This window comes from Melanotaenia boesemani, chromosome 13 (genome assembly GCF_017639745.1).
Source record: "Melanotaenia boesemani isolate fMelBoe1 chromosome 13, fMelBoe1.pri, whole genome shotgun sequence".
NCBI lineage: Eukaryota > Metazoa > Chordata > Actinopteri > Atheriniformes > Melanotaeniidae > Melanotaenia > Melanotaenia boesemani.
In genome coordinates, this window is record NC_055694.1 from 59,511 (window position 1) to 83,136 (window position 23,626).

The window sequence follows — 23,626 nt, forward strand, 5'->3', positions numbered from 1 at the left end:
TCCAGAAAACACAGCTTCACCAGCTGCCCTTTCTGTCAATGCAGAATTTACCCAAACACCTCGCTCAGCTGGACGAGGAGGTGGAACGGGCTTTCTTATTTCTACGAAGTGGAACTTTACTTCTCTCCGTCCTATGGCTACCTGCTCATCACCTGAGTATCACCAGTAAAGGTCTCTACACCCATCACTGCATACATTCTGGTCATTTACCGCCTCCGGGTGGCAGTATAGATGAGTTTGTCTCTGAAATGGACACGATTCTCTCTGACATTCCTGATGATGGCACACCACTAATTGTCATGGGAGACATGAACATTCACATTGGCAAACCACAGCGACTGACTTTCTGGCTCTCATCTACTCTTTCAGTTTCAAACTGGTACAGACTCCTCCAACACACAAAGCTGGTAATACTCTTGACTTGGTACTGACCAGAAACTGCTCCACAGCCCAGCCAACCTGTCCGTCACCCCGCTGCTCCTCTCAGACCACTTCCTGGTTAAATTCTCTGTCTTCCTTCCTCATGTCACTCAAGCGGCTCCAAAAACAGCGTCCTACCGCAGAAACTTGAGATCCCTCAGACCTACACAGCTGTCTGATGAGGTTTACTCTACCCTCCTTTCACACTTAGACTTCTCCTTACTGGCTGTTAATGAGGCTACAGAAACACTCTGCTCCTCTCTCGCCTCCTCTCTGGACAAACTCTGTCCTCTGGTGTCAAAACCAGCCAGACAAAACCCTCCCAGTCCATGGCTCACAGAGGTTCTGAGGGAGCACAGAGCCGGACTCGGGGCTGCAGAAAGAAAGTGGCGCAAATTAAAAGAACACACTGACTTGTCTGAGTACCAGCAAAAACCTGAAACTTTCACATCCAGCCTAAAGGCAGCCAAGATAGCCTTTTATCAGAACAAGATCTGCAATGCTCCCAACACACGACATGTTCATGGTGTTTAACTCTCTTCTATCTCCACCACCTGCTCAGCCTCCCACTGTGCTGATTGCAGAAATGTTTGCTTCCTACTTCACTAAAAAGGTTGCTACCATCAGTGACCAATTCACTGAGCCAGACCAACTCAGCCTTACCAAACCAGCTACTGGTGCCTCACTCTGCTCCTTCCGCTCTCTAAATGAGGACCAAGTCTCTAAACTTCTGGTCAGCTCAAAACCCATGACCTGTCCTCTTGATCCTGTTCCCTCTGACATCCTGCAGAGCATTTTACTTACAATCAAACCTGCAGTAACCCATATTATCACCTCCTCTCTTAAATCCGGTGTCTTTCCCTCTGCCTTCAAGCAAGCTCGGGTTCCCCCGCTGCTGAAGAAACCCACACTCAACCCAGCCCAGGTTGGAAACTACCGGCCGGTCTCACAGCTTCCATTCATGTTTAAACTACTAGAGCGTGCCGTCTTCAGTCAGGTCTCACAGTTCCTCCAAGACAACAACCTGTTAGATCCATATCAGTCTGGCTATAGGCAAGACCGCTCTACTGAACCTGCTCTCCTGTCAGTTACTGATTCCCTACGGGTTGCCAGATCCGCTGGTCAATCCTCAGTCCTTATACTGCTGGACCTGTCTGCTGCCTTTGACACGGTCAACCATCATATACTGTTCTCCACACTCCCGGAGCTTGGCATCTCCGGATCTGTCCTCTCGTGGTTTACGTCCTACCTCACAGGAAGATCCTTCACAGTATCTTGGGGAGGGGGCATGTCCAGATCACATGGGCTGACAACAGGGGTGCCTCAGGGCTCGGTGCTTGGCCCTCTTCTCTTTTCACTATACACCTCCTCACTTGGTGCATCATTAGCTCTCGTGGTTTCTCCTACCACTGCTATGCAGATGACACTCAGCTTTTCCTTTCTTTCCCACCTGACGACACAACGTCTCAATGTGAATATCAGCACGTTGCTGATATCTCCGCATGGATGAAGGATCGCCACCTACAGCTAAATCTGTTCAAGACCGAGCTTATTGTCTTTCCAGCCAATCCTTCCTTACCGCCACAGATAAGCGTGCAGCTTGACTCCATCACGCTTGTGCCTATGTCTTCTACCAGGAATCTTGGTGTCATGGTAGACAACCAGCTGACCTTTCAGGACCACGTTGCCTCGGTTGCTTGATCTTGCCGATTTGCTCTCTACAACATCAGGAGGATCAGACCCTACCTGAATGAACACACGGCCCAGCTCCTGGTCCAGGCTCTGGTCATTTCACGCATTGACTACTGCAACTCCTTACTGGCTGGCCTGCCTGCATGCTCAGTTAAACCTCTGCAGATGATCCAGAACGCAGCAGCACATCTGGTCTTCAACCAGCCCAAAAGAGCTCATGTCACTCCGCTGCTAATCGCTCTCCACTGGCTTCCAGTTGCAGTGCATCAGATTCAAAGCTCTGCTTCTGGCTTACAAAACAATAACCCAAACAGCTCCAGTCTACCTCCACTCCTTAATCCAGAGCTACACTCCCTCTCCACAGTTACGCTCTGCCAGCGAAAGACGCCACATCAGTAGCTAGACTCTTTTCCTCTGTTGTTCCCCGGTGGTGGAACGATCTACCAAACTCTGTCCGATCCGCAAAGTCCTTATCCACTTTTAGAAGCAAGCTAAAGACTCAGTTGTTTAAGGAGCATTTCTACACTTAGCTTAACTCTTCTACTCAGAATGAGTTAGAAAGATTTGTCCAGCTCTTTGGCTCAACCAAGTACTGAATAAGTTGTGTCCACTTATGCCCAAGATGATATTGTTTGATGAAATCATGTTTGGATTTAAACAAAATGACTTACAAAAACTACAAAAACTCGGCCTCAAATGGAAGAAAACTACTTTTGACTAGAGAATTAAACTGCTGGTGGAAGTTGTCAATAAATAAGGAGTTGTCAATAATCACACCCAAATTTTTAGCATGGGTTCGACACAACGAAGTACGCGGACTAACTGTACCATTTAGAAGCTCAGAACTTCCAAGAACCACAATATCAGTTTTTTCCTTATTTAAGTGGAGAAAATTTAAATCCATCCACGCTTTTAGATCATACAAACAGCTGAGAAGGTTAGCCAGAGAAGCCCCCTGTGGCTTTAAGGGGATGTAGGGGATGAATGGTACGAAATATTGTGCTTCTGAAAAATAGGCCCCAAGGGCAGCTTATACAGGGAAAAAAGCAGTGGACCCAAGATGGACCCCTGTGGGACCCCATAACTGAGAGGGGCTGCAGCTGAGGCAAACTCCTCTAGGTGAACACAAAAAGACCGATCCGACAAGTAAGACTGGAACCAGCGCAGAACAGTTCCTCTGATACCGATACACTGCTCCAAGCAAGCCAGGAGGATTTGGTGGTCCATCATGTCAAAGGCTGTAGTCAGGTCTAAAAGAATTAAAACCGCAGGACTTCCAGAGTCACCAGACAGGGCTGCCCACTCTCCCCCTCACTTTTTGCCATTTTCATAGAGCCGTTAGCAGCTGCTATTAGACAAAATATAGAAATTAAAGGAATCCAGGGCAAAAATATAGAACATAAAATAAGTCTTTATGCAGATGATGTATTACTCTTCCTTCAGAACTCACAAACATCACTCTCTCAGACAATCACGGTTATTAATAAGTTCTCATCAATATCTGATTATTCCATTAACTGGGCTAAGACTACAGCCATGTCCATCAACTGTGACCTACAAAACATCCCTAATATCAAAATACAGACAGGAAACATTAGATATTTAGGTATAAATATTTCCCCCAGATTATCAGATTTAACAAAATTAATCTATGTTCAGCTACTAAAAACAATAAAAGATGATCTCTTACGGTGGAGGCGCTTACCCATCTCACTAATGGGGAGAGTTGCCACCATTAAGATGATGATCCTACCTAAAGTTAATTACTTATTTTCAATGATAACCACTAAACCCTCCACCAGTTGGTTTAAATCTCTGGACTCTTTCATATCCAAGTTTCTTTGGAAAAACAAGCCATCACGTATCAGTCTTAAAACCTTACAGCAGACTAAAGATAGAGGAGGACTGGACCTACCAAACTTTAATCACTACTTTATAGCTAACAGGCTGCAGTACATCTCCAAGTGGCTCAAACCCAATTATCTGGATGAGCCGTGGCTAGATGTGGAGCAGGCTTTGTGTGAGGACTTAGTCATCTCTGACCTGCCGTTCATCAGCTCAACCATTAAACCATATAAGTGCTTTAAAAGCCTTAACATCCGTTTTTCCTTAATGGCTTGGTGGGAATTCTGTAAGATAGCCAGATCTTCCCTCTTTCCATGTAGACTTACACCCATCTGGAACAACCCTGACATCCTGCAGAACAAAAAGATGATAAACTTCACTCAATGGAAGACTAAAGGAATACAACAGTTAGGACAGATAATAGAAAATGGAAACTTGGTATCTTTCAGCACAATAATCTCACAGTATGGAATCATCAGTAATAAATTCTTAGAGTACCACCAACTAAAATCAATTATATATAAGAAGTATACCCCTGTACAGTTAGACTTGCAGCTTCCTGTCAGAATAGCAGAATTCTTGAATCTTAATACTCCAAAATTATTATCAAAAATATATAGATTACTTGCAAAGCTAGAAGACAGGATATCTCTCCCAACTTCAAAATGGGAAGATGATTTATCTAATAACTTTGATCAGAAAAGATGGTCACAAATATGTTTAAACACGTTTAAAATGACTCAGAATTCAAATATACAACTAATACAATTCAAAATTCTCCATAGAACTCATTATACAGGACACAGGATGTTCAGGATGGGCCTTTCACCATCAGATATCTGCCCACACTGCTCTGAGAACACTTCTGATAGCTACATCCATGCGCTGTGGTCCTGCACACCTGTCCAAAGGTTCTGGATTAAGGTGTGTGAAGATCTCTCAAAATGGTTTAAAACCAGTTTTTCTGCAAACCCCACACTTTGCCTACTGGGCGACCTGGGTGACACCAACATAGAAATACACTCCATAAACTTGGTCCTCGCAGTCTTATGCATCGCAAAGAAAACTATTCTTGTGAACTGGAAAGATAAGAATAATTTGTCTATCCAGCAGTTTAGAAATCTCCTGTTAGATCACATCAGCATTGAGACAATGTCTGCCTCCTCCAGGAACCAATCAGATGACTTTCATTCCCTCTGGTCCCCTGTGACTGGCTACATCACTTAATGTAGGTGGAGGATTGCGGCTTCGCTGGGATGACGGTGGATGTGGGTGGGGGGTCCCTGGTGGCTTCGGGTCTCCGGTTGTCTCCTGGGTGGGGATCTCGGCTGCTCCACTGTTGGGTCGGCTGGGGGTTCCGATCTGGGCGGGCGGCATTGGGTGGGCCCCGGGGTGGGGCTGCCTCGTGGCGGTGGGGGGTGGCTGCCGGGGTGCCTGGGTCGGTGTCCGTCGGCCCCTGGCCGGGTGGCCGGTCAGGCCCGGGGTGGGCCGGGTGGGGGCCCCGGGCTCTGGGGCATCGGGTCTCCCCCCGCTCCTGGGGGTGGGGGGTCTGCCGCTGCTGGGGGGGGCTGGGCCCGTCCGGATGTGCCGTGCCGGGGGCTGGTTGGTCTGTGCCCTGGTGCTTGGTCGCAGCCCCAGAACCTGGGTGGGGGTGTGTGTATATATAGGTGGGTGTGTGTGTGTGTGTCTGTAGGTATGCTTGTGTGTGGGTGGGTGTAGAGGGATGTGTGTGCTGTACGTGTGTGTAGGTGTGTATGAAGGTCTGGGTGTGTGCGTCTATGTGTGTGTGTGTGAGGGGTGTGCGGGTGTATGTGTGGAGGTCTATGTGGGATGTATGTGTGTGTGTGTGTGAAGGTGTGTATATGTGAGTGTGTGCATGTGGAGGTCGATGTGTGTGTGGAGGAGTGAAGGTGTGGGTGGAGGCGTGAGTATGTATGGAGGTGTTTGTGTGTATATGCAGGTATGTGTCACAGTGTTTGGCTGGGGTCAGGATTTCCCAGCCGTCCCTGAAGGCATCCTCCCTGCAGCTCTGCTCTGATTGCTGATGCGCTCCACCTGTGCTATGCTCTTTTTATACCTGTGTGTGACAACTTCTCTCTGCCAGATCGTCTTGGTTTATTCCCTGCACGTTTCCAGCCCTGTTCTTCTGCCTGCCTGCCTGAATTGATCTCCGACCTGCTTCTGACCCGGATCTTCTGATTCTGCCTGCCCCAGTCTGGTAACTCTGTTCTGTCGTTTGGATTATTCTGGAACTCTGACCTTTTTGGATTGTCTCTAGGACTAGGATTTTGGATTACGGACTTAACCTTTATTACTGGAAGGACCCCTCTGGACTCCCATCGGAAGGATTAGTCTGGAGCATATTAACCCACTACTAGCCCCATTCTAACCATCTTTAATTCAGCTGCTCAACAGAGTCGCGGTGGAAATCCTTCTGGCTGCCCCTATCATCTCATCCAGAAATATCTGCTGTGTGGGACTCCTTCATGCCTTCTGGTACGTGGCCCCAGTCAGTTGAGTTTTGTCACTGATTATTCTGCCTGCTCACCCCTCTTCTCCTACGTTCACAGACGAGCTACCTGAAAGGATCCTGACACCGCCTTCCAATCCAGTACATTGTTCAAATAAACTATCTTTACACCAATCCTTGGGTTACTGACTTTCACTGGGTCCAGTCTGCTGAAACGTGACAGGTATGTATGTGAATGTGTGTGTAGTGGTGTATGTGTATGGAGGGGTATGAGAGTGTGTGTGTATGTGGGCGTGTGTGTATGAAAGTTTCCATGTGTGTGTATGGAGGCACCGGTGTGTGTGTTTATAGGTATGTGCCTGAGGTGTGTGTGTGGAGGTATGTGCACGTTTTGAGGTGTTTGTGTATAGAGGTGTGTGAGAGGGTGTGTGAGTGGCTGGAGGGGGAAAAAAAAAAAAAGGGGTGTGTGTGTTTGCAGGGGTTAGGACGTGTCCTCTGGGGGGCGCCTTGGCCGGGTGTCGGGGGCGTGGGCCTGGGGTTCCCTTCCTTCGCCTCGCCCCCCTCCCACTCAGAAAGAGGAAAGTGGCCCCTTGGGCTGGTGGCTGGCCCCTGGGGGGGTTCGTGGCGTGCCTGGGTTGGGTGGCTGCTCCGGGCCTGTGACGCCCTTCGGGGCCGGCGGAGGACGGGGGCGCCCTGAACCCCTGGCGGGTCGTCTTCCAGGGGGGAGGTTTACTCCCCTCTGGACCTACATCTCCTGACCCCTCCCCCACTCTTCACTACATACACAGGTAGGGCTGTGGGAGGTGTGCTTGTTGCGCTGGGCGGGGCAGGGGGGTCATCATAGTGGCCCCATTGCTTCGCCAAGCGGCAGCATGCCTCCCAGCTTTTAATTCCACTTAGTCACTGAGCACAAATAACATTTGCAACATACAAACACGTTTTGGGGGGCGGAACATGCGAGGTCAGGTGGGTGGGACTGCTCAGGTGGCCCCACCCCCTCCTCAATGCAGTTACTGCCCCCCAATTTTAACTCTTTTAATTGCAAACAGCACATAATATATTCCCTCACTAGTGGGGGAGGGAAGGGGGATGGGGTCTTTAAGCGCCCCTGTCTCCATGGATGGCCCGGGGGCGGGGCGGGCCGGGTGGCCTGTCGCATTGGCCCGGGGCGTGGGCGGGCTGTCCCGGGGGATTCTGGCTGCTGGCCCTGGGGGGAAGGGGCTGTTTTGGGGGTGGAGAGTGGGGGGCTGGGGCGGTGTGGGGGGGTGGGGGCCTGGCTCATGTCTCCTCGCCTCCTGGCTGAGGCTGTCCCCCCGGGACATAAGGTGGCGGGAGGATGATGGTGAAAGGATGGTGTTTGTGTGGGAGGAAGGTGTATGTGAGGGAGGATGGTGTATGGGTAGGAGAATGGTGTGAGGATGGGTAGTGGAAGGATAGTGTGTGTGTGTGTGGGAGGATGGGGTATGTGTGGGAGGATGAATGGTGGAAGGATGATGTATGTGTGGGAGGATGGGGTATGTGTGGGAGGATGGATGGTGGAAGGATGGTGTGTGTGTGGGAGGATGGATGGTGTATGAGAGGGAGGATGGTGTATGGGTAGGAGAATGGTGTATGTGTGGGAGGATGGGTAGTGGAAGGATAGTGTGTGTGTGTGTGTGTGTGGGAGAATGGGGTATGTGAAGGTGGATGTATGGTGTAGAAGAGGGAGGATGGTGTATGTGTGGGAGAATGGTGTATGTGTGGGAGGATGGGTAGTGGAAGGATAGTGTGTGTGTGTGTGGGAGGATGGGGTATGTGAAGGTGGATGTATGGTGTATGAGAGGGAGGATGGTGTATGTGTGGGAGGATGGATGGTGGAAGGATGATGTATGTGTGGGAGGATGGGGTATGTGTGGGAGAATGTATGGTGGAAGGATGGTGTGTGTGTGGGAGGATGGATGGTGGAAGGATGGTGTGTGTGTGCGGGAGGAAAGAGTATGTGAGGGATGGATGGTGTATGCGTGGGAGGATGAATGGAGGAGTGGAAGGAGAGTGTGTGTTTGTTTGTGTGTGTGTTGGTCTGGGGGGGGCAGGATTAGTTCTCGGGGTGTGCGGCTGGGCACTGGGGTGTGGGGCTGGCCTCTGGCGGTGGCCGTCTGGGCGGGCCAGGTCCCCCCGGGTGGCGTGCTGGCCCTCGGCCTGTGGGGGTGGGGGGTGTCCCTGCGCTCCTGGGCCCGGGCCCTCTGCCCCGTCTGTCCCGGGCGGCCGGTGCTCGGGGGGGGTCGGGGACTGCTGGCCTCGGCCTGCCGGGGCCGGTGCCCTGTGTCCGCGGGGGGGCTCCTGCTGGGGTCTCCTGCTGCTGTCTTCCTGGGCGGGCGAGTGGTCGTCTCTGTGGACCGGTCGGGGTCTGTTACCTACGGGGGGGCTGGTGGCCTGGGTCTCGGGACCGCTGGCCTGACTCTGGCCTCTGTTCAGGTGAGGTGGCATCTGCATGATCACTCTGCATGGTCACTCCTTCCTGAACGTCTCCACTCCGTATATTCGGTATGTTGACACAGTCTCTGCGTCGCCGTGTAGCCGAGTCCTCCAGCACATCCACACAGGTTTCTCTGCGCGTGTTCTTGAATACAGCAGTTTCACTTATATCTATTATCATATTTTTATTTATTTTTTTTTCTTCAATATACCTTTTCTCTCTATTCTTATAATTATTCTTAAAATTTTATTATTTCTGTTATTATTATTATTATTATTATTACTCTTATTATTATTATTATTATTATTATTATTATTATTATTATTATTATTATTATTGTGATTATTATTATTGTTACTATTATCAACTAGTTGTGTAATGACCTACTGGCTAGGATGATCTTAGCTATATATGTTGTAAGTAGTATGGATTACATGGTCTTTTGTATGATGTCTGAAGTCCCCACCTGCACTCCCCACACCCTTTCTGTCCCTCTCCCTCCCCTCCCTCTTCTCTCTCCCTTCTTTTCTCTCTCTCTCTCTCTCTCTGTCCCCTCCGGTCGAGTCCAGCATTAAGAGTTTGATTTAATAAAGTTTTTCATATCATCAAGAGGGACTTTATACATGTAGTATAAATCCCTGCTTGATAGAGTAAAATTGCCCGGCACCAGACGGCAGCCAGACAATCATTCTGTTTGCAACGATGCTGGACAAGACAGGTGAGAAAAAAAAAAAAAAAAAAAAAAAAAAGGACTTCCAGAGTCAGTAACTAAAAACAGGTCATTAAAAACTCTTTAAAGTGCTGTTTCAGTACTGTGAAGAGCTTCGATCTGCTGGACTGGAGAAACAGAAGGAATAGAATAGGATAAAGAAGGAATAGGAAGAGAAAAGATAGGAAAAAAGGAGAACAAAAGAAAAGGTAGAAAACAAACCATGACAACAGCAATCAAAGCTAAACAGAGAAACTAAACAGCTGCTACACCTGGAAAGAAGCTGGAAACATCCTGAAGGCTTCCAGAGACCAGCAGACCATCTACAGGCCCCCTGAGACAAGAAAACCTGTAAAAACCATGAAAAGCAACGAACACACCAGCAACTAGTGTGTGTGTGTGTGTGTAGGTGTGTGTGTGTGTGTGTTGGTGTAGGTGTGTGTATTAAGCATTAAAAGTGAGTTGTACTGCATGATTATGCAAATGCAACCGCACTCACTCCAAGGATCAGAGGCAGACCGAGAGGACCCCAAGCCCCAGGCAACCAGGAGCCACCACAGAGGAACGGCAACACATCCAGACAGAACGAGGCAGAGAAAGGCTGCAACCAGAGTCCCCCCTCCCAACCGCCAGGGAGCGTGGGCTTCAGGGGACCCAGGGCAGCAGCCCACTAACCCCGCCAGGCACTGGTCCCCAGTGCATGAGCCAGGGACAGAACCCAGGACCCTGCAAGCCTGAGGGCCACACACCACCCTGGGGAACCCCCAACACCTGGGAGGGCAGGACGTCCATACAGCCGCCAGTGCCTGTCCCAGCACCCCAGAGATCACAATGCCTCTGAATCCCCCCATCTCCCCTATCCCTCTGAAATTCACAACCCACACACAGCCCACCCCCACCCCACATTTATTTGTTTAAATCCAAAGCTGTCGTGGACCTTGGGAGGACTTAGTTCATGTACCTGGGGGTGTGGTTGCTCAGTCTTTCTGCTCTGTACTGAGGGTAGTTAAATGCCACAAACTCCTCGTTAGAACTGATCCCAGGCCAACTCTTCTCTGTGGGAGTACCTACACACCAAAACACAGAAATTACTTTCCTGTAAATATTAAACAATCAAAATGATTGGCTCTCAGTGATTGTTAAACAGAAGTTTAATGGTTCTCACCCAACAACTTAAAGATAAAGTGAAGCTCCTCCTCAACGGTGGATCCAGGAAAGAGAGGACGTCCTGTCACCATCTCATAGAAAATGCAACCAACACCCCTAAAGATCAACAGAAAGAGACACAGAAGATGATTGATTATTCTCATTAGCTGATCATTAGTCAATAAATTACACTCTTAATACAGGATAGTATTTTAGTTCATGACTACTATGCTACACTATAGTACTATGCAGTACCACATGTCGATGTGGGTGGAGTAGTCAGTGCTGCCCAACAGGATGTCCGGTGGTCGGTACCACAGAGTCACCACCTCGTTGGAGTACGTCTTTGTTGGGATTGACTTCGCTCGAGCCAAACCTGAAACACATACAAGACACCTCAGCATTAAGACATCATAGTTACACCAGAACATGACAAACATCACACAGATGCTTTCATCGAGACAAGTTAAAGTCAGCTGGTCAGCTACTGTATGTGGACAATAATCAATACAAACATCAATAAAGTAAATCAGCAGATGCTATGAGGTGGGGCAATCTCACGATTAACAGGTAATAACCACAGGTAATCAGAATCACCGCTCAGTCATGTGGTTGGGTGTTAAAAAAACAACAAAAAACAAACAAACAAACAAAAAAACAGACATCTAGTTTCAGATTCAGGATTAAACCTCTTCATGAAGACTCTGTGGAGGCATATCTGCAGGATCACAGTCATCTCTGATCCTCATTCCTCATCTTCTGCATGCTGACACAGCACTGAGGTGTCCAGTGGGTTTATACACTAAGAGATGCTTTGGTTCAGGTGTCCGTCTGTCCGTCCGTCCCTCCGTCAGTCAGTCAGTCAGTCAGTCAGTCAGTCAGTCAGTCAGTCAGTCAATCATCTTCCTTTATTTTGATTAGGTCAGGGGTGCCCAAATCCGGTCCTCGAGATCTACCATCCTGCAACTTTTAGATGAAATGTTTCTTCAATACATTTGAATCAGATGTCATTTGCATGTCATTCAGCTCTGCAGAGGCCTAGTAATGACAGTTATTTGTTAGCTTGTTCATTTCAAAAGCTATATTATATAATTCCATATTTGGAAGGGCCAGTCCCCCACTATCCCTAGAAGCAAACAGTTTCTTCAGACCAATTCTGGGCTTCTTCTCATTCCATAAGAAATCTGTAAGATTATATGTTTGAAGATCCCATCAGAAATGATTACTGGTATCGTCATCGAGACGTAATTAAATTGTGAAGCAACAACCATCTTAATAATATTAATTTTCCCCCATAGAGTGAGATTTATCAATTTCCATTTGTCCAATTTTGTCTTTATTTTATGAATTAAGGGATCTATATTAATTGAGATTATATTTTTTAAGTCTGAGCATAATCTAATCCCTATATATTTCACTCCAGGTGGAATTACTTTAAAATGGAAGCTTGTGATAACTGAATGGTTACACCCTCTTGATATTAGCATGCCTTCAGACTTTTGCCAATTTATTTTATAGCATGATAATTTTGAAAAGGAGTCAATTGTAGATTTTTTTTAACTTGTCCTGTCCAGCATCATAGCAAGCAAAATGATAATCTGGTTGCTGTATCGTGCTGAACAAATTTGCTCTGCCAAGGGGAGGCCTATGGGTAAGGCTCCTCTTGATAATCTGATTCATTTATTTATTTATTTACTTTGAATCACGGAATCTATGTAATCTTGCTGGACCTGACCGGAGGGGACAGAAAAAGATGGAAAATAGCAAAAACATGCAAAAGGGAAAGAAGAAAGGAGACAAAAAGATCACAGACAGAAGGAAATGACCCTTCAATCCACACCATCACCAGACAACAAACTGTTACACCTGTACATGAACACACCAGAAAATTTCCTACAACCTTTACAAAAGCAGAAACACACACACAGAAAAAAACTAGTCATTAAGAGTTTTTAAATAATACCTAAATCAAAAAGACATAACAGCGACCAGATACTAACTCACAGGAAAAATAAAAAAAAGAATTATCTCTTAGTATAAAAACCCACTGGACAACTCAGTGACTGTGTCAGCATGCAGAGGATGAGGAAGAGTGATCAGTGATGAAGAGTGGTGAGTGAGATCATGCAAATGCGACCACGCCTCCACGGAGGCCAGAGGCAGACCAGGGCAGCCCAGAGATCCAGACCCTTAGCAGCAGCCCCGGAGCACCAACCTAAGCTACGCCACCACGAAGACGACTCCAGCCCCACCCGAAGGGCGGCAGAGGAGAGCCCCAGCAAGAGCCCCCCATGGTCTTGGAGCACAGGTCCCAATGGGCCAAGATCAGCAGCCGCCGGCCCAGCCAGGGACCGGCCACCCAGGGCAGCCCAAGCGAAGGGCCCCAGGAGCCCAGAGGCAGCCGCCCCACCCCCCAAAGGCAGAGGGCCTGCACCATGCCTAGAAGGACCAGGCCCCCCCAGACAGCCACCCGGCGTAGGCCAGCACACACCCCGATGTCCCAGCCGTACACCCCAGGAACCAGGGTGCTATCGGCCCCCTCCCCCCACTCCCCACCTACTCCAATCTGCACCCCATATAATCCCACACTCACACCCTCCCCTGTGCCGTACCCACAAACACTCACCATCACACAGTCACACATAACCCACCCATCATGCCCCGTGGGGGACACCCCAGGCAGACCAGAGGACAGCGAGCCCCAAGCACCCACTCTCGACTCAGCACCCACAGAGCCAGCAGCCCACCAGCGCAGCCACCCCGTGACCGCAATGAGTCGGGAGCCGGGCCACCTAAGTGACCCCGCCCGACATGCACCGTATGCCATGCCCCCCAGGTGTTGTTTGTGTGTTGTGTTTCTTGTGTTTTGGTGTCTCGGTGCAATTAAAACTGAGAGTGCTTTTTTTCAGTTGCCAGGGACCTTCTCCTCAGACATGAACTCCAGACACTTGAAAGTGCTTCACAACAGGTCAAACGCCTTCATGATACCACAATAAAAATCTCAAGTTCCTTCGCCAAACGTAACCATGGCTAATAATGGCCTAACCCAAATTTCCCTGAGGACTCTCCAAAGGGATTAATAAAGTATTTCTATTCTATTCTATTCTACTGGTCCGACGCCATCAAACAGGCAGTACTTGTGACTCACCTGTTGTACCATCGATCTTCACCAAACTCGGCAGGAAAAATCGCAGTCAGATGTGGAACCGAGCCAAACTGACATATGCTGGAATAGTTGCAATATGGCTCTATAGCGCTCCCTACAATATTTCAATCGACCAGCCCCGCCCACTACGTGGACCGACATGCATGAAATTCTCCACACTGATTTACCATTCCAGGATGTACAAAATTGTCCATTACACCTATAGGCTAATTTGAACAGGAAGTCAGCCATTTTGAAAAAAGTGTCATTTTTAGGGTAATTTTTGCCTGTTTCTTACCATTGCATTTGAACGAACTCCTCCTACAGATTTCATCGTATTTACCTCAAAATCACTCTGAAGCTTGCAGAGGCATGTGTGATCAAAAGTTATCAAAAACTTTCTCAAAGGACAAAGGCCATGGCGGGGGCATGGCCTCAAACTTTGATATCTTGCCATGAGAGACGAAACTGATATAACTTTCATATAAAGCAACCTATCTTCACCAAAATGGCCACATATGATGTAATTTCCATGCTGACCACGGGTGTGTCCCAATTCAGGGTCTGCACACTTCGAAGTGTGGATTCGTCGGCCACATACGTCATCGCAGTGCGCGAAGTACTGTCCCAATTCACAGAATTTGAAGGACCCTCCGAATCCACCCTTCGAATCCGCACTTCGTTTGGCCTCAAACGAAGGCTGCTGGTGATGCATCCTTCATGGCCTCTTTTCTCCCACAATTCGTTGCGCACAGGACGGTGGCGAATCAGCAGCCTCAAAAGAGTTGTATTAAGTTTAAATAAAGTTTTATTTAAAAAAAAAGTAAGTTTTTTTAACTAGTATAAACGTTACAAAATCAAGTACATTTAAAGCATGTTGTTTAAATGGTGACATTAAAATTCTGTAATATTTGATATTCAGTGACTTTTAAGGGGTTAATGAAGTGTGTACCGGCTGGAAAACAACAGAGCCTCAAACCGTTTTTTTTTTTTTTTTTTTTTTACTGTCGGTGTTCCCGCTCCGTGTTCAGCGTCTTCTGACGTTTCCTACGAGTAATTTCTGAGGTTTAAGTGATTCAACGTCCTGTGTTGTTGCTATGGGAAATTCTTCTAGACCAGGTAGGCTGTCCCATTTCACGAACGTTAAGCAGACTTCGAAGTGTGTAGACCACGGAGGACACCCTGAATTGGGACACAGCCAACATCTACATGTCCAGATGTTGTCAATGCCATAGCCCCGCCCCCTGGAAACAGGAAGTACCACATTTTTACCATTGAAAACCTTAAAAACCTACTCAAACTCATCAATATCATTCTTGGAGACCTCATCAGTAAAAATATTACAATCTCCTTACAACATCATGATTAAAATGGCTGTCTGTGAGGTTTCAGTCCCTCGCCATCAAACTGGACTTGGTTGACCAAAGGACATGATATTTGTCAGTTGTCATCAAAGTCCCAACCTCTCCATGTCAGTACATGAAAAAACACTATAGCACCACCTAGTGGCCATGTTGATATCTGCAGATCTTAAAACCATGCTTTTGTTTGTATTTATTTCACACAATTGGTCAGAACATGGTCATGAACACTTCTGATGTCATTATTGGGCCCATTGATGTACCAGGTGATCCTGAGAGGGAGACAATAACCACCCAAGATGCAAAACATGGGGACGAGTGAGCAACCGGCTGTGAGCGAGAGCAACCGTGCTGGGGGAGGGAGGTTGCCAGGCTGATGGGGCGGTGCAAGGCAAGGCAATGCAAGGCAAATTTATTTGTATAGCACATTTCATGTACAAGACAATTCAAAGTGCTTTACATAAAACATTTCAGCAGGGTGCAGAAAGCAATAATAATAAAAAAAAAATTAAAAGAAATGCAATTAATGAAATAAAACAGGTAAAATGCAAGAAATAAAATTTCAGTGTGGGGAAAGACAATGAAATAATAAATTACATTAAAATGATTAAAAGCGAGATAAGTTAAAAAGTTTCCGTGCAGATTTCATGCATAGGCGCATGAGAAAAGAAATGTTTTTAACCTGGATTTAAAAATGTCTACATTTGGGGAAAGTTTAATCTCCACTGGCAGTTTGTTCCATTTGTTTGCAGCATAACAGCTAAATGCTGCTTCTCCATGTTTAGTCTGGACTCTGGTCTGGACTAGTTGACCAGAGTCTTTGGATCTAAGAGCTCTGCTAGGTTTATATTCTCTGAACATATCACAGATGTATTCTGGGCCTAAACCATTCTGGGAGTTGTAAATGATCAGAAGGGTTTTAAAATCTATTCTGTGACTGACTGGAAACCAGTGTAAAGATTTTAAAACTGGTGTGATGTGTTCAGATCTCTTAGTCCTGGTTAAAACTCTAGCAGCAGCGTTCTGGATGAGCTGCAGCTGTTTAATGCTCTTTTTAGGAAGTCCTGTTAAAGACCATTACAGTAATCCAGCCTACTGGAGATGAATGCATGGAGGAGTTCCTCTTGGTCTTTCTGGGAGACTAGACTTTTAATTTTGTTGATGTTTCTGAGCTGGTAAAAAGCTTCTTAGTGACAGCTTTCATGTGGCTGCTGAAAGTCAGATTTGAGTCTATCAACACTCCAAGGTTACAAACTTCGTCAGTGATCTTAAGAGCCCGAGTCTCCAGGTGTTTACCAATGCTGACCCTCTTCTTTTTGCTACCAAACAGAATAATCTCAGTTTTGTCTTCATTTAATTGTAGAAAATTCTCCTTCATCCAGGTGTTTTTTTGCTCCAGACACTGACACAATAAGTCTATTGGACTGCAGTCATCTGGTGACAGAGACACATACAGTTGGGTATCATCTGCATAACTTTGATAATTAATGCTATAGTTCTGTAATATTTGACCCAAAGGGAGCATATATAAGTTGAACAGAAGAGGTCCAAGGACTGACCCCTGGGAGACTCCACAAGTCATGGCCACTCGCTCGGATTCATAAAAAATAACACCGGCCTTCTAAACAGGACCTGAACCAGTTAAGGACTGCTCCAGAAAGTCCAACCCAGTTTTCCAGCCTGTGCAACAGGATTCTGTGATCTACAGTGTCAAATACAGTGTTAATAGCAGCTATCTTTAGTGACTTGGGAAAAATTTCTGATGCCAGTGAGCTGTTAACTATCAGTAGGAGATCACTTTCTACTGAGGTAAAAACTGTTTTTAAAAAGTTGGATGGTATCATGTCCAGAGTGCATGTTGTTGATTTCAAATGCCAAACTGTTTCTTGTAGGATTTTTAAATCAACCGTTTTAAATTGCGACATAACATCAGAATTATTTCCGGGTTTTAGACACAGACTAATTTTCTTGTGTGACTGTGTGGAATTAATATTTTGCCTAATTGTTTTAATTTTTTGGTTAAAAAAGTTTGCAAATTGGTTGCATTTCTCAGTGTAAAGGAGCTCTGGGCTTATCTGTTTAGGAGGATTTGTAAGTTTTTCAATCATAGCAAACAGAGAGAATTGTTGACATTCCTGTTAATCATTCCAGATAAATGCAGCTCTCTGGCCTTCACAGCTCATTGTTATAGTTACGTAGGCTTTGTTTGTACAGCTCAGAGTAAATTTGAAGTTTATTTTTCCACCATTTCCGCTCAGTTTTTCTGCATTCTCTTTTTAGGCTGGTAACCACAGTGGTGTTTCTCCATGGTGTTTTCTGTTTGATCAAAGTGCTCTTGATTCTCATCGGTGCAACAGCATCCATTACATTCAAGACTTTCAGATTGAAATGATCCAGGAGTCCATCAACTGACTCTGCTCTGGTTGTTGGTAACATAGCTATGGCCTCCACAAACTTAGCACTTGTTCTTTCATTAATGTTCCTCTTCCTAACCGAGGAGCAGGTTGGTTGGACATTCTGAATGATCAGTAAATCAAACAAAATACAAAAATGGTCAGACAAGGCCAAGTCAGTGACCACAACAGAAGAAATATCAACACCCTTTGAAATAACCAGGTCCAGAATGTGGCCTCGAATGTGGGTCGGTTCTTTTGCATGCTGCCACAAACCAAACATCCAATATGGAAGAAAATTCCTTCACATTACCATCCGTCATGTTATCTATGTGAATGTTAAAATCCCCAGTTAAGATGAAATGGTTAAAATCAGTAGAGATAACCGACAATAATTCAGAAAATTCATCAATAAAATTTACACAATGTCCTGGACGTCTGTAGATGATTAGAAATACGATTTTAGGAATGCTCCTTAAAATAAAACTAAGATATTCAAAAAAAGTAAAATCAGCAAATGAAATCTCTTTACACTGGAATGAATCTTTAAATAAGGCAGCTTCTCCTCCCCCTTTCCTCCCGTTTCCACATTTATTCATAAAACTAAAATGAGGGGGTGCTGTTTCATTAAGAACTGTAGCACTTGTGTCTTCTGTTCACCATGTTTCTGTCAGAAAAAGAAAATCTAAACTGTGAGAAATGATGAATCATTAAGCAACAGTGACTTGTTGGACAGAGATCTAACATTTAGTACAGCAGCTTTATGAAGTTTACTCTGGTCTCTGTTGTATTCTGAGTTATACAAGGTACAGTTAACAGATTAGATCGATTCACCCCACAAGCTGATCGTGTTCGACTCCTTATTTTACAAACACAGGAATCCTACTGGGTCCAGGCTTGATCGCAGAACAGCTGTCAGTAGTAGCAAAACTACAGCAAGGACCCTGAACGCATCATGGCATGTTATCTTTGTTCTGAATTCTGCTGCTGCTCTGTGAACCTCCTGCACCTCCTCCTGTACCCTGCTCTGCCAGGACAGATGATCTAAGAGGAGGATGAGGAGGGGGAGCCCTGTATTTCTTGGTAGATGGTGGTCGCTGGGGTCCGGTCCGGGATAGAGACATCCTTTGAAGACCTTGGGTGATGTGGAGAAGAGGGTCTGGTGAGGGGGGAGAGCTGGGAGTTGATCGCTTCTCTGCTGTGTCCTTCGCTCTTATCTGTACATCATGTTTGGGTTTGCCGTCCCAACAGCATGACGCAAGTGTGCACCAAGTAATCTGCATCCAGTTAGATTTGGATGGACACCATCAGGTCTGAGTCGCTCCTTACAGTTCCAAAAGATATTGAAGTTATCAATGAACTTTATCCCATGGGTGATACATGCGTTTGATAACCATGTGTTCAGGCCAAGAAGTCTACTGAAAAGTTCAATTACTTTACCCGCTGTAGGAATGGGTCCTGAAATGTAAACATTGTGCTCCAAACTGACACAGTCTCTCCAACAGCAGAGAAAAGTCTTTCTTCAGGATCTCGGAGCCAGTTTTCCTCCTCAGAATATCAAAAGACCCCGTGTGGACAATAATCTTCTTACCATCTGGATGTGAAGACAGAATGGTCTAAAGATCTCTGTCAGTTCCCTGACTGATGGATCAAAAAGTGTTAAATTTTCCGTCTTTGCCATCCTCACATGCTGTTATAGAGTCTCCTATCAGAATTGTGTCTGTTTTTGTGTGGAGGCGCCGATAGCTTTTCTAGTCCTCCTGTTTGTGGTATTTTGGCCTCTCCTCCTGGTCTGGTTAGCCCTGGGCTGAGTTTTAAGGCTATTTCTTGGATTTTTATATATCCTTGCATTACATTCATCATCATTCATTTTAATATGACTCAGCACATCATATTTATTATGCAGTGAGACTTCAGGTGGTGGAGTGAGTGCTGGAGCTTTAAATTTCCTGCTGGATTTACCTCTGCGACGAACAACATCAGACCAGGTTCTGGCCGGGGTTGATGACTTTGGTCTGGCACCAACAGTGTTCCAGAAGGAGAGATCAGTCTGATGGTCCGGTTTGGGATTTTCCTCAGCTATTCCAATGTCATTTGAACACATCCAGGGAAGTGTATCAGCCAGGTCTGTAGCAGGAGGCTCCACATTCGACATGCCTTCGCGTATGAAGATTTGACTCAATCCATTTGACAACTCAGTAGCTTGTACAGAAGCTACAACAGAGTCAATAAATTCTTCATTCACACGAATGTCTAGCAGTGTTTCAATAGGCCGGAGCGGCACCAGAGGTACGAGGGCCTTCATCACTGCTTGCAGCTTTAATTTAATCGTTGTATCTGCTCCCTTTTTTTTCTGCTTGAATAGGCTATAACTCTCCCCCTTATAAAAGCCTTAGAGGCCTCCCAAACTTTCCCGACTTTATCTGTTGACCCAGTGTTCACTAAAAAGAAATGATCAAGATAATTTTCTAATAAAGTATTAAATTCTGGGTCCTGTAATAGAGATACATTTAGCCTCCACCTATTTTTCTTTGCTCCCTCTGATCCTGTTAATAAATCCAGCTGCACTGCAGCATGGTCAGTCAGCACTATGGGCCCTATTGAACAACCTGAAATGCTTTCTGATCAGAAAATAATCTAGCCTAGAATGAGATTTATGATTATGTGAATAGAATGTGTATTCTCTCTCTCTTGGGTTGACAAGCCTCCATATATCAGTCAATCCCAGATAGTTCATCAAGAGTTTAATTGCCATCCTGTCTTTTGGCACATGGGTAGAGAAAGTGGTTTTATTCAGGTTATATCAGTATCGAGGCACGGTGCACTCTTTCCAGCTGTGAGCTGTCTAAGTCAATCCCCAGGGTCTCAGATATTATTTTCTTTATGCAGTCTGTGGGGTTTCTACCTTCAAGCTTTTCTCTCAGGCTGACAAGCCACAAGTTTTGGCGTCTGTCTCTATTGGCTGCAGCTTCAACGGCCCGATGTAGTTCCTCACACTTTATCCGCTGTTTGACGAAGTTGGTGGTTCTCATCCTCCAACCGAGAGATGCGGCTTTCTGCTTCATCCAGCCGGGTTAATATCCCGTTGACATCCATTCTCAGACCGGCATTGGTCTCTTTAATATCTGCAATATCTGCTTGCAAGGCCGTTAAGAGTTTTCCAACTCGCCCCACCTCTTCTGTAGCTTTCTCCAGAGACTGTTGCATGGCAGCCAGGACATCTGCGCTGTTGAACGCGTCTTGGCTGGTTCCCGTCATGGTGGCCGCGCCGTCTGTAAATTTGGCACTCGCTTTGCTAGCTAGCAGAGTGTTAGCCGCGAGTTTGTTTGCTCTAGTTTCCATGAAGCACGATACACCAGAGCTGTCAATGCTGTTCAAGTGTTGCTTCCCTAAGATTTAAAATACAACAATTTAGATTAAACTAGCGAATTTGGGGTAAATTGTTGGGTCAAATGGAGCATTTCCAACTAGGCGACCATCTTGTGACGTCATCAGATCCCCCTGTTTCATTTACTATCCTAATAGCTTTTTTCTGAAGTTTTATAACTGGTTCTAAATTTGTTTTATATATGTTTCCCCATATTTCAACACAATATGACATGTAAGGCATTATAAATTAATTGTATAGTACAAGCAGGCAGTTCTTATTTAATAATTCTCTTGCTTTATAAAGTATTTCAATAGCTTTGGTAATTTTCGCTTGACGTAATCTATATGTGGCTTCCAACATAGGTTGGGATCAATAATTACGCCCAAAAATTTTGTTTTGTAAACCTTAACCCTAACCCTTGCTCAATTTCAACTCCGTTTACAACTTAATGTCATGATGAGCCATTCTGCCTCCAAAAACCATGAATTTAGTTTTGTTTTCATTAAGTGATAGCTTATTCAAATCAAACAATGCTTTGTGTGTGTGTTTCTGGTCCTTTGGTTGTTGTTGTGATACATGTTGTTGTAGTGTTGGTTACTTTTTTGGAACTCCTGATGATTGTCTGCTTAGTTTACCTGTAAAAGCTGTAGGAAATTCTCTGCTGTGTTTCTGTACAGGTGTAGCAGCTGCTTGTCTGGTGTTAGGTTGGACTGAAGCTAGTTGCTTCTATCTGCTGGATCTCTGTCTCCTCTTCCTTATCTCTTCTCTCCCTTTCATTTTTGTTAACTCTTCATCCTTTTTTCTATCCCCTCTGGTCAGGTCCAGTTATATTATGTAAATTCAGTCATTAAAAGAAACAAAAAAAAAAATACATAAATAAAAATTTATATATAAAAAAATTTGGCACTACACAGCAGCCAGACCATCATTCTGTTGCTGTCAGGCTGGACAGGAAGGACAAGTTTGAGGAACAAAAAAAAAGAGAGAGAGACAAGAAATAGCCTGGCTAAAAACAACTTGGTTGCATCGAAAATTGAGTTCAATTCAATCCTCCATCCGGATCTGCACGAGGCAGCAGGCAACATCTGAATGTATTTATACAGCGCTTTATTGTACCTGGAATGGTACCCAAAGCGCTGCATCACATTCACCCATTCATTCACGAACTGATGGCGGAAGCTGCCATGTAAGTTGCTAACCACAACCCATCAGGAGCAATTTGGGGTTTGGTGTCTTGCTTGACATGAGATTGACTGCCGCTGTCCCCATTGACAGGCCAAGAATCGAACCAGCAACCCTCAGGCTACAAGATGACCGCTCTACCCACTGAGCCACGCCGCCCCATCTGAAGTTAAACAATATGTTTCATCAACTGCATGGAACCACTAAAACTGCTCAAAACAAATTCGAAGAAACATTCGGCTAACCTGAAAGCAAGCAAAGATTCAATGGCTCCAGGTGAATGTGGAAGTAAATCGATTTTGTTGAAACGATACAACTTTACCATTAATAAAAAACAGTGGACAAGATCTTGCTAACACACAGCTAATTAGCAAAAACATGGCTGGAAAGAACCAGGAGGACATGTAGAAGGTAATAACTCTTTCACTGATAGTCCTCCCTGGAATGCTCTTGGTGCAAAGCCGAAGAGTCAATCATCTCACAGGGAAATGGAAGGACGAGTAACAGGCAGAGCCCAGTTTGCTGAGATTAGCGACGTGACTGGCTGGCCTGATTTGCCATCCAGACCAAGCACCTCCTCAACCCCTCTCCCTAGCAAGACACAGTCATGGCCAGTTGTCAGAACGAAAACTAACAAGTCTCCTCCTCATCAAGCAGACATGCAGCTACAGACCAGGATTGCTTCACTGCTGCAGGATTCTGGATCTACATCTGATGGCCAAAATTAAATCTCCCTACACACCAGGGTCAGGCCAAAGAACAACTCAGACAGTAACAGCAAACAGCCTCAGACTCTGGTTGTTGGTGGATTTGTTGTGAAAGATGTGAGAAACAATTGGAAAACATACTAAAGTACTGAGTTTTCCCAAGGAGATGGGCAGCGCCCCCAATGGTAGAAAACCCTCATCCTACATGTGGGGAGGTACCATGCTGTGAAGCAACAATCTGAGGAGCTGAAACTGGATTTTACTGAAATGCTGGATACAATCAGCTGAAGGATGGCTGGATATTCATCAGTGGCCTCTCCCTCCCATCAGAGGTGGAGTGGAGAGATCCAGCAGGCTGTTTAGTCTGAATACATGGCTGTCTGCTGCATGTACCACATCCAGTTCATTTATAGACAATTTCAGCTTCTTCTGGGAGCACAGGAACTTTTTTAAGCCTGATGGATTCTGGTTGAACAGGTCAGGAGTGAAGCTGTTCGCCTCCAACCTGGTTTATTTTCTGAACAGACTCTGTTCCCCCGGACAAGGACAACAGACAAGAGGGACCAGAACAAAGTGATGAGACAAAGTTTAGAGGAAACCTGGAGAAAAATCACCTCAGCCCCTCCTGAAGAAACCCCCAAAGCTCTCAGCGAGGACCCACCCCCTTCATCTCATCATCCTCCATCCAGGTCACCCTCCCTCTCCCCATCCTCCCCACCCCTCCTGAACTT

At 45.8% G+C, this 23,626-nt stretch overlaps 1 protein-coding gene across 4 annotated transcripts in view; it reads right to left on the minus strand.

Moving 5' to 3' along the window:
• LOC121652349 (cyclin-dependent kinase 16-like) overlaps positions 1-23,626 on the minus strand; it is an 83,251-nt gene that overhangs the window by 38,226 nt on the left and 21,399 nt on the right. For all 4 annotated transcript variants that reach the window (XM_042005094.1, XM_042005092.1, XM_042005091.1 and 1 more), the window contains 3 exons: positions 10,993-11,113; positions 10,757-10,854; positions 10,553-10,658 (listed from right to left, as the gene is read on the minus strand). In XM_042005094.1, coding sequence (XP_041861028.1) covers positions 10,553-10,658; positions 10,757-10,854; positions 10,993-11,113 — 325 coding nt within the window. The remainder of the gene's footprint in view (positions 1-10,552; positions 10,659-10,756; positions 10,855-10,992; positions 11,114-23,626) is intronic.